Source organism: Octopus bimaculoides, chromosome 26 (assembly GCF_046866305.1).
Source record: "Octopus bimaculoides isolate indiv1 chromosome 26, ASM4686630v1, whole genome shotgun sequence".
NCBI classification, from domain to species: Eukaryota; Metazoa; Mollusca; class Cephalopoda; order Octopoda; family Octopodidae; genus Octopus; species Octopus bimaculoides.
The window spans coordinates 25,762,536-25,774,977 of NC_142953.1; the positions used below are offsets into that span (position 1 = coordinate 25,762,536).

General features: G+C 38.9%; 1 protein-coding gene across 2 annotated transcripts in view; it reads right to left on the bottom strand.

Moving 5' to 3' along the window:
- Nucleotides 1-4,552: 4,552 nt before the first annotated feature.
- The window catches only part of LOC106883968 (piwi-like protein 1), a 45,604-nt gene continuing 37,714 nt past the window's right edge, over nucleotides 4,553-12,442 (bottom strand). For both annotated transcript variants that reach the window (XM_089342489.1, XM_089342490.1), the window contains 4 exons: nucleotides 10,477-10,627; nucleotides 8,322-8,447; nucleotides 6,095-6,242; nucleotides 4,553-4,962 (listed from right to left, as the gene is read on the bottom strand). In XM_089342489.1, the coding sequence (XP_089198615.1) occupies nucleotides 4,846-4,962; nucleotides 6,095-6,242; nucleotides 8,322-8,447; nucleotides 10,477-10,627 (542 nt within the window). In that variant the 3' untranslated portion in view covers nucleotides 4,553-4,845. The remainder of the gene's footprint in view (nucleotides 4,963-6,094; nucleotides 6,243-8,321; nucleotides 8,448-10,476; nucleotides 10,628-12,442) is intronic.

Here is a 12,442-nt window from a genome sequence, read left to right on the forward strand (position 1 = left end):
GTGTGCATCGGAATTATTAAGATAAAACTTACTTGGAAAAATATGTGTGGCGTTCGATCATATAATAATATAAATAATATAAATATATATATATATATATAAATAATATATATATGTATGTGTCTTTCTGCCTGTATTTGTCCCCACCACTGCTTGACAACTGATGATGTGTTTACGTCCCTCTAACTTAGCTCTTTGTCAAAAAAAAAAAAGGGAAAAAGTACGAGGGTCAAATCATTCAACTAAAAATTCTTCAAGTTGGTGTCCCAGCATGGCCACAGTCAAATGACAAACAAGTAAAAAAAAAAGATAAAAGATTACAAACATTGGAACACTTCCACGTGGATTCCATTGGATGAGTGCCACACATCTGGATGGTACAATAAATTGTGGAAACTATAAAGATAATTTAGGAACATCGTGCATTGTGTAATAATCCAAGAATTTAGTCAATCCAATGCCCAATGAGCAACTCAGATGGAAGTATTATTGTCCTTATGAGTAAAACTATTTGTGACTGTTGACCCCTAGAGGCATCGTTTGTCTTTCCTCTGCTGTATTGGAAGCTTCCTGTGGAGAGCAAACTATTTCAATGATGACTGGGAGTTCTAATGCCACACTATCAATTCCAAGTTTACATGTTTAGTCATGTTACCTTATCTTCTAACTTCACGTCAATCGCTTGATTGCCATCACTTCTGACAAGGTTTCCCAGAGACAAATACACACACACACACATTTTATATATACATATATATATATATATATATATTAAAGAAACAAAGTGTGTTCTTTTTTAGAAGCGTAAAATTGCAGAATTCATTGCTGGACAGTTTAGTTTAATGGTAAAACACTTGACGCGTAATCACAGAGATGTGAGTTCGAGTCTCATGGCTGGCCAGTAACGTATTTTTCTGCAATAAATGGATAATTTATCCTGATCACGCTATTTATAGCATTATCACGCGTTTGAGAAATAAATTTATTTCTGTATCATATATATATATATATATATATATACACATATACATACACACTGGAGAAAAGCATTTGGTATACTAGAGACAGTAGGGACACAAGGATATATAATAATAAATGCACATCATTTTCAAATCTACTTTCCTAAGTTTGCACGAGTCAGATGAATTATCACTCACATATATATAAATATACACACACTTGATAGTCTGAGGATGGTTTAACCCTTTTGCACTCAGATGAGTGTCAGATGTAATGCTTATTTATACATATTTTGAATTAATCATACATTATCTTGTTGCTTTGAGGCTTTGATGGTGTGTTTCAGTTTTAGAATGACAAGTGGACTCCAGCAGATTTTGAATTCAGAATATAAGTATGGATGAAATACAGCTGAGCATTTTCCCCAGAACGCTAACCCAATTCTGCCAACTGAATACATTTAAATCCTGACTTATCTCCTGGCAAATATGGTATGTTATCACTTCAATACAACATGTCTCTCTGTATGTCACCATCTGTGTAATTCATTTGTAATTCTCTATGAAAATATGTCCAGCCTGTGTGTGTGCTGTTGAAGTTTGAACAGAAGACAGCTGGAATATTTGAGCCGGATATGGTTGGTTTAAACACTAAAGGGTTAAGTGCTACTTCCTGTAGGTCAAATGATTTCTGAAAGTTTTCAATTTTCATCCTGCAAGCCCTCCAGTATCGAATAGGAAATTTGTCAGTGTTGGTCTCCAGAGTTTACTTGAAAACATCATCCCAGTTACTCACCATTTGCCCAGTATGTATCACAAGAATGGAATGTCCACAAAACACATTGCCCACCTGGCAAAAGATGGTGACTGAGTGCCTCTTGACATTCCAAATGCCAGGCACTCAATCTTGCCCTTTTTGTGACTCAGAAAATGAAAGTTTAAACACTAAAACTTACCGAGCAATAGTCCACTACTGCTTTTACTTTTTAATTTCTACAACGCTTTTCTTTTCTACTCTAGGCACAAGGCTCGAAACTTTCGAGGAGGGGCCAGTTGATTAGATCAACCCCAGTATGCAACTGGCACTTAATTTATCGACCCCGAAAGAATGAAAGGCAAAGTCAACCTTGGCAGAATTTAATTTCTACAACTATATTGAATGAGCAATCAGGAGTATTATTTCATATATCTATATCTATATTTTTTTTACGCATGTATATTTTTTCAATAAATGCTAAACGACTGTATTTTCAAATCCTTTATTCACTCCATTAGTCTACATTTAAAATAAATCACTGATATGGTGCTTGTCAGAAGTTAAGAAATATTGGTACTTCTAGTGATAATTCATGCAAATGTGGAACCATCAGATGGCTTTCCATGGTTGGATCATCCTCATCATCATCATTTAACGTCTGCTTTCCATGCTAGCATGGGTTGGATGATTTGACTGAGGACTGGTGAACCAGACGGCTGCACCAGGCTCCAATCTGAGCTGGTAGAGCTTCTACAGCTGGATGCCCTTCCCAACGCCAACCACTCCAAGTGTAGTGGGTGCTTTTACGTGCCACCAGCACGAGGGCCAGTCAAGCGGTACTGGCAACACTTAAGTGGTGTTCTTTACGTGCCACCTGCACAGGAGCCAGTCCAGTGGCACTGGCAACGACCTCGCTCGAATGTTTTCTCACGTGCCAGTAAGTTGACGCAGGTAACGATCACGTTCGAATGGTGAGCCCTTTACATTTCCAAAAATGGTAACAAATTCCCTTAGCCTTTCAAACATCGACAGCATATACAGGCTGGACAAGTTTTCATAGAGAATTACAAATGAATTACACAGATGGTGACAGAGACATGTTGAGGTAATAACATACCATATTTGCCAGCAGTTAAGAACAGGATTTTAATAGTTTTAAATGTATTCAGTTGGCGAGCTGGCAGAATTGTTAGTATGCTGGGCAAAATGGTCAGTGGCATTTCATCCAGATTTACATTTTGAATTCAAATTCTCCTCCAGTCCACTTAGTCTTTCATCCTTTCGAGATTGATAAAAATTACTACCAGTTGAACATTGGGTTGATACAATTAACAGAGATCCTCCCCAAGCCTGCTGGCCTTGTGCCAAAATTTGAAACAAATATTTTGAAATGTATCAAAAAAAATTTTCCTGCATCTAATGTGGCTACCATGGGCTCCATCCAGCAGTTAACTCCCTGGAATAAGAGGATGACAACAAAACCATAGCAGAGGGGTGCTACCCTGTCAGATGACTGATACATTAAACATTGTAGGCTGAAATACAAGTTTCACGACTACACAAGATGAACTGAAAGAAGAAAGTACAGTACCCCCCATATTGTAGTTTATATGAATTTATGGTTTCATACATTATTCTGGTACAAAGTAAAGACCCCCTTCAGTCATAAATGACCATGGGATTGCACCTAGAAAGTTCCCTTCTAAGCACTCATGCATACCAGGGAGGCCCCCTCTCCGTGCCACTAATGTTATCCAAGGGAAAGGCGAAGGCCGATACAGCTTGGCACCAGTGACACCACAAGACATTTCTAGAGATGAGTGGAACTGGAGCAATGTGAAATAAAGAGTCTTGGTCAAAAACACAACACACAGCCCGGTCTGGGAATTGAGGTCACTACCTCATGATTGTGAGCCGAACGTTCTAACCACAGAATGTTGTGACAGTATACGAGAATAGTTCAATCTCCATGCACAGAATCCTACATTTTTCGTTCTTCTACAAAACCACTTGAAAATATCTTTCAATCAGTATCATGAGAGAATGTACTAGATCTCCGATGTGACCTCTGACACAACCTACATCAACATATGGGGAGTTGCTGCTGATAACCCCCCTTCCGCCAACATATGGGGAGTTGCTACTGCTGGTAACTGAAATGCTGGGCTATCCAAAATGGCAGACTCTCTAGGTAAACACACATTTCTTTGTATCCATCTGAAGATAACTTGTGCAGACAGGATGTCGAAGGACAAAAGTATATCTAAAAAAAAAATAACATCCCTACCTACATGGTTTAATGTCCAATTTACCAATTTGGCACTAAAATTTAAGGAGATTAAATTTTAATTTCTGTACATGTTTCCAGCATCTTGTCCTTCGGCAAAGGTACATGCGGCATCCCACCCGTGTACTGAAGATAAACCTTTGAACCCAAAATATAGCTTTTTTCTTTTTTAACATTTAGCATTCAGATTACTTTATCAAATATAATGCATATTTATTCACACAGTTTTGAATTAATCATGCCTTACCTCATAATTTTGAGATTTCAATAATGATAATTGTTATTTTTAGAATGATACTGTAGGGTAGGTGCCAGAGGCCAGATCTGGCCGGTTTGAACATTAACACTGGTAGAATATTTGGGCTAGATAGGGGCGATTTCAATGCTATAAAGTTAAACTTTCTATATTGTTAGAAGCTTTCCTTATTTCTCTTTCATTCATTTTCTACTTCTATACTAAATTTGCTTTCTACAAAATATCGTAGGGTTGTGTCCTTATAAGAAAGTAAATACAGTATGTATATTTTGAGAAAAAAATTAACAAAACAATTTCTTTTATGAAAAAATTTTGCTTTTAATAATTAAAAAAAAAAACAAGAAAAAAAAAGTATGAAAATATTTTTTTTTGCCTATCCAAAAAAAAAAAACCCTTCTACGGCTAAATGACTGCAGGTCCTATCGAATCTGCGTCAAATATCAGAAATGTGGAATAGCCACAAATGACTGCTTTGTCTTTGGGCTTTGATAACAGTTCAACTTGAAGCAACTTGCCCTGAAAGGTTTCATATGCAGTGAAAATCAATGAGTATGGAAATTAGTTGACTTTTATGAAGGCCTCTGCATCACAGGTAGAAGAGTTTATCACGGAGGACCATGGCTGGCTCTTTGTGAATGCTCTGCCCCACTAAAAAGGCAAGTTTGTGAGCATACTGGCATGGTGCTGGTACTCTGATAGTTCCCTGCAAAGACAAAGAATAAAATCCCGAGTAATTTTTGGAGAGAGTCTGCGAGTACATTATCATCATTATTTCACATCTACTTTTCCATACTTGCAGGAGTTTGAGGGAATCAGCCAAGGGCATATAAGTGTGTGTGTGTGTGTGTGTGTGTGTGTGTGTGTGTGTGTGTGCGTGTGCGCGCGCTCGTAACTCCTTGCCGAGACATCACGCAATATTTGCAAACAAGTGTCATTGTCATGTCAATGGCGTCATTCATTTGCAGCGTTCTGTGGAAACATATCTGGCCATGGAGAAATACCGTCCTGCTTGGAAACAGGTGTTGATGACAGGAAGAGCATCCAGCAGTAGTAGAATCTGCCTCAATAAATTTCGTCTGACCCATGCAAGCTTAGAAAAGTGGAGGTTAAATTGATAATGATCAACATCAAACATGTAATTTTCATGCTTGCATTGCTTAAGCAGAATTTACTGAGAAGGATTTTCTATGGCCAAAAGCCCTTCCTCTAGGTGACCCTATTTCCAAGTAAGGTCAATGTTACCCCTATAGTTCTGTTAAGTTTTCACAGAAGACTGGAAACAAGAGACATTGCTTTCAACAAACATCATGCAATATCAAGACAAGGACACACACACACAAGCTTCTTTCAGTTTCCGTCAACCAAACTCTACTTAGAAAACCTCGGTCAGCTCAGAACTTGAGCAGAAGATACTTTTCCAAAGTTCTACATAGTGGGACTGAACCTGAAACCATGTGGGTAGAATGCTAACATAACCACAGTCACATCGGTATATATTTTATCCTTTACTTGTTTCAATCATTGGACTGCAGCCATGCTGAGCACCACCTTGAAGAGCAAATTGACACCAGTACTTACATTTTAAGCCTAGCTCTTGTTCTACAGGCAGTGGTGCGGAACATGAACACACATGCAGAGTGTGCACTGAGCTTCTTTCAGTTTCTGTCAACCAAATCCACTCACAAGGCATTGGTTAAACTGAGGCTATTTAGTAGAAGACATAAGCAATTGAGAAGCAAACTTCTTACTACACAGCCACACCTGCACCTACACACACACAGCAATATGTATATTAACATGAACATAAAGAGAGAGAGATAGAAATAGATACATACCGGCCAGTTATAATATAAATGGCACATTTTGTAGGTCAACTTCTGAATATGATCTGGTTTTAAGCCTGATGTGTCGTAGATGACATTATAATGTGTTGGAGATACTGTACCCTGACGCACACTTTGGGACACTATGAAGAAATCATACCTGCAAAACACAAGTAGAAACAACAGTAAAATATTTAGTCCTTTACTATGAAAATGTTTTTAAAAATTGGATTTTTTTTTTTGGTTTACAATGGCAGAATCGTTAGCATGCCAGGCAAAATGCTTAGCAGCACTTCGTCCGTCTCTACGTCCTGAGTTCAGTCTCCACTGAGGTTGACTTCGCTTTTTGTCCTTCCAGGTGATAAAATAAGTACCAGCTGAATACTGGGGTCGATGTGATTCATTTACACCCCCACCCAACACATTCCCTAAATTTGCTAGCATTGTGCCAAAATTTGAAACCAAAATTAATAGATACAAGATGGTAGCGAGTTGGCAGAAGAATTAGCAGGCTGGGCGAAATGCTTAGCAACATTTCATCTGTCTTCATGCTCAGAGTTCAACTCTGTCTTTTGTCTTTCCAGAGTTGATAAAATAAGTACCAGTTGTGTAGTAGAGTCAATGTGAACTACAATCAATTCACCCCTACCACAAACTTGCTGGCTCTGTGCCAAAATTTGAAAGAAGAGAAAAAAAAAAAAGAAAAACATTTCAAACAATTAACGTTTACATTACTCAATCAAATGTAAAATGTGATTTTTTTACAATGGTCTGAATTAACCCTATTTGAAGAGGGATAACAAAGTGGCAAGCTGGCAGAATCATTAGCGCGTAGAACAAAATGCTCGACAACATTCTTTCCCGCTCTTTTATGTTCATATCCCGCCGAGGTTATCGTTACCTTTCATCCTTTTGGGAGTTGATAAAATTAAGTACTGGAGTTGATGTGACTGATTCATTCTCTTCATGCAAATCCACATATAATGAATCCTTTGTCCCACTCAACTTATATTCACTTCCCTGTACCTTGAGGGTATGCCCTGCACATCGCCACCATCATCATCTCTCTCCCCCTGAGTGGAGTAGACATGTATCTCCTCTACAGCAAGACACTTGTTTGTGTCGCTCTATTACAACCTCTCCTCACCCGGCACACAACCACCTCCCTCGACAATATACCCCTCTCAGTTGAGGTCTCCTTTGCTTGCAAGTTACTTGGTGACATCCCTAGTGTTGGTGCAGCGTAAGTACCCAGTACACAGTGAAGTGATTCGAGTTAGGAAGGGTATCCAGTTGTGGAAACCATGTTAAAGCAGACAGTAGAGCTTGGCGCAATCCTCAAGCTCACCAGCTCCTGTCGAAGCATCCAACCCATGCCAGCATGGAAAATGTACATTAAACGACACCAACATATTTTTAACATCCATCCTGGGCGCCCCTCCCCATCAACCGATTTATAGAATGTACCGGATGCTTCTGCCAGTTTCTGTCTAGCAAAGTCCCTTACGACACTTTGGATATCACAGGGCTGCAACAGGTGATACTTGCTTAACCCCATAACATCGGTCAACGTTAATCTACATGCGCTGCTGTGTACTCGCTTTGAATCAGATGATGAAAATACACACAGCCCTATCTGCTGCAATCTTGTACCTGGTGATATAAATATCCACTATCAATCACAGAATCAACAATAGAGGGCACCGTGCAAATTTCAAGGAATTTGGTAGGTTTGTTAGACTCTTCATTTCAATATTTCCAACTCACTTCAAGACTTCATCACCATGATGGTATCAAAGAAGCAGCCTTGGTGGTTACACTACCATGGCTTCCTACCAAATTCGTACACGTTCACCAAATTCTTCCGGTTCTTCATGGAATTTGCAGTCACATCCAGCTATGCCAGTGATAATAGTTTACATAAATAAACAGTGCCTGCTTTAGAGCGGCTGACGTAGATATATGTTGAACCATTGTTGTGTGGTAGTTGCTGATCTCGGCAGAGATGATTACCATCAGTGCAACCCACTTACCTAATTAAAAAAAAGTCATGGGATTGAAGTGCCCCACAGTGGGGCTAAACCCAAAGCCACACAGTGTCGTGAAGCAAACTTCTAAACCACACAGCCATACCTGTGTCTAGGTTTAAATTCTACAAAGATATTCTAAATGAGTGATGATTAAAATATTAGCAGGACTTAAGGGGGGGCAGTTAAAGATTAACAAGTGTATACAATACCATTCGTTGCGGACGATAGCAGAATCGACGACTGTTCCTGGTAATGGGTTCATCCACTGGACACCGGCTTTGGAAAATAGACGAGTATTGATTCTTTTCTTGACCACAACAACAGTTAATCTGAAACTGGAAACCATAATGCAAAAAAAATTAGGGAGTGAACTTAAATAAAATACAGGAAAGTTAATTAGTTTTTATTAAAGCAGGAGGGGGAGGGGCTACACATAATCTAGTTCAGCAGAAATTAATAGTGCAGTAATGATCCTGAACAACTTGGTTATTAGATTTACTCAAACTGATGTCCTTCCAAAAATATTGGTTAAATTCTTTCCAAGACACAGCTACAGTGAAGCAGCATCAAAGGCCAGGAAGCAGTTGGGTGCTGGGAATTTCAACATCCATTTTTTCATACTTTAAAAACCTCTTCCATTCAGTTTACTCTCTCCAATGCAACAATAACTGGCACTCACTCTGTCAGTTACGATGAGGGTTCCAGTTCAAAATTAATTACCAGAAACCAACTATTATTTTGTGGACAAGCAACAAACTGCAACCCCCAACAACAGTAAACTGTTGTTCAATCGATCAAGGTTTCCATGACAACTAACTACACAAAGTCAATAAGTACACTCATCAGACTATTGTGATGTCTCCAAGCATCTTTGCCAAAGTTATGATATATGACTGCAAGTGCCATTGTAATTGTCACAAGACATACCTTGATTAGAAGGAGAGGGGATTTAAAACAAAAATCTAGTATCTTGGGAGGGTCATTAAACCAATAAACACATACAATGGTTCTATTTCACTTGGCTATTTATATTTGTCAATTTAATCAAATCAATATAAAGGCAGTGAACTGGTAGAATTCTTAGCATGCCAAACAAAATGCTAACGGTATTTCTTCTATCTTTATATTCTGAGTTCAAATACCGCCGCGGTCAATAGAGCACCAGTTGAGCACTGGGGTCAATGCAATCAACTTAAAATGGGTTAGACATGGAGTCAATTTGTTTGACTAAAGGCAGTGCTGCAGCATGGCCACAGTCAAATGACTGAAACAAGTAAAAGAGAATCATTCTATCAGTTCTGTTTGTCAGGTCCTTTCGTCCCCATTCACTCCCTCTTCAATGCCATTCCTTCGCAAAAGGTCAGTTTCAGGCCTGCCCTACTCACAACTAAGTAACGCAAAAATTGAACTGAAAACTAAACGAGAAAGAGATCTTATCCTGACCATAAAACAGAGAGGGCATCTCATTGAAGAGGTAGCAGCCAGTGTTATGACAATTTTGACATGAAAGAAATATTTACATAAAGAGTCATTCTGTGTTTTTAGACGGCTAATATATATCTTCTATATTGTAACTGATTTCGTTTCAACAAATGATCTCAGATCAAACCACTGGCTTAGCAAGTGTGTGTGTGTGTGTGTGTGTGTGTGTGTGTATATATATATATATATATATAAGCAATGTTAATTCTCTAAATTAGGTATTAACAGTAACTGCACGATAAAGTGAAGTATATTGCCACTTAAATTTGGCTGACCCCTAGGGGTGGATGTTACTATATATATATATATATATATATATATATATATAGTTCAAATTTACAGAAAACAAAGGACAGATGAGGGAACAACAAGCAGGTGTATTAGTTTGATGGTCGGGAAGAATGGAAAAGTCTACGTTTCAAGCCTACATTCTTCAACAGAAAGGATTGAGATAGGGGAACATGAGATGAGGAAACAACAATGTGTAGGGATTAATGGTTCAACAAGATGAAATAACCAGAAGAAAGAGGCTGAGAGAAAGGCTGATAATAACGGTGACCTGGTTGAACTAGGATGGTCAAGCGCACTACGTATGTGTATATATATATATATATATATATATATATATATATATATATATGTATATATATATAAGGACAAACTTAATTGATTGATTAATTAATTAACTGAATGATTAATCAAACAGTCAACTGGCTAAATGTTTAAGCAACTAGCTAATAATAAAAGGAGCAAAATATAACCAGTGCATGTGTTTGTTATTATTGGCATGATGACCCTCCCTAGATACGGAGAAACATATTTCTACAATCAAGTCCATGTTAGGAGCCTTGTGAACTAAAAGTAAAAATAAAAAAGACATACTTTGAATCTGGGAAATTCTTAAAGGCTTCTGTGTATTGCTTGACCTCATAATTCAGAAGAACATTCAACTGGCCATCACCCACACCGTCTCGGAAGATGAATATACGCTCTGGGAAACAGTTGTTTATCTCATAATATCTTTTCAGGAGCACTGAAAAATGGCAGAAAAGAAAAAATAAAAAAGAAAGAAAATGCCAAAGCAAAATGAAATGGAAGACACGAAACCAGTACATCTTTGATATTGTAATTCATGGCAACAGAACATAGGACTGCATGTTCAGATCGGAGTCTGGATTATGCAGGTGAGCGAAAAATTAGAGGTAATTTGTGGAGGCGCAATGGCCCAGTGGTTAGGGCAGCGGACTTGCGGTCATAGGGTTGCAGTTTCGATTCCCAGCCTCGGCGTTGTGAGTGTTTATTGAGCGAAAACACCTAAAGCTCCACGAGGCTCCGGCAGGGGATGGTGGCGAACCCTGCTGTACTCTTTCACCACAACTTTCTCTCACTCTTTCTTCCTGTTTCTGTTGTGCCTGTAATTCAAAGGGTCGGCCTTGTCACACTGAATATCCCCGAGAACTACGTTAAGGGTACACGTGTCTGTGGAGTGCTCAGCCACTTGCACGTTAATTTCACGAGCAGGCTGTTCCGTTGATCGGATGAACTGGAACCCTCGACGTCGTGAGCGACGGAGTGCCAACACAACACACACACAAGGATAGGTATGGTTGTGTAGTTAACTTCCTAACCACTTGGTTTTAAGCTTAGTCCTACTGCACAAAGTATCTTGAGAAAGCATGTTATAATTATAGACTGGGACCAGCCAGAGCCTTCTACGTGGGTTATTTTACCAGTTGGTCACTTTATAATAATAGGGACTTCAAATTTTAGCACGTGACCAACACTTTTTGAGGGGAAGGAGAAATGAATTATACTGACCCATCTGTACTTGACTGCTGCTTATTTTATCAACCCCAAGAGGTTGAAAGGCAGAGTCGATGTTGTTAGAATTTGAACTCATAATGTTGAGACAGATGAAATGCTGTTAAGCACTTCATCTGACATGCTAACGATTCTGCAAGCTTGCAATCTTATTCTTCTTCAATTGTTTCAGTCATTTGACTGCGGCCATGCTGGAGCACCGCCTTTTAGTTGAGTAAATCAACCCCAGGACTTATTCTTTGGAAGCCTAATACTTATTCTATCGGTCTCTTTTACCGAACCGCTAAGTTACGGGGACGTAAACACACCAGCATCGGTTGTCAAGCAATGTTGGGACAAACACAGACACACAAATATATATACTTATACATATATATACAACGGGCTTCTTTCAGTTTCCGTCTACCAAATCCACTCACAAGGCTTTGGTCGTCCCGAGGCTATAATAGAAGACACTTGCCCAAGATGCCACGCAGTGGGACTGAACTTGGAACCATGTGGTTGGTAAACAAGCTACTTACCACACAACCACTCCTACGTCAATAAATAACAATGGTTTCAAATACTGGCACAAGGCCAGCAATTTCAAGGGCAGGAGTAAGTTGATTATATTGACCCCCAGTGCTCAGCTGGTACTTATTTTCTCAAGCCAAAAGGGTCAGAGGCAAAGTCAGCCTAGGTGGCCATTTGAACTTGGAAAAAGGTAAGTCAGAAGAAATGCTGCTCAGCATTTTGTCTGACATGGTAACAATTCTACCAGCTCACCACCTTAAAAAAGTAATAATAGTAATCCTTTCTACTAAAACACACAAAGCCTGAAATTTGGGGGGAGGGGACTAGTTGATTACATCGATCTGTTTCACTGGTATTTTTCACTGATACTTAATTTATTGACCCCAAAAGGATGAAAGTTAACCTCAGCAGAATTTGAACGCAGAATGTAGCAGCAGATAAAATTCCATTCTGCATTTCACCCAGCATATTAACGATTCTGCCAGCTCGCTGCCTTAATAATAATGATAATTCT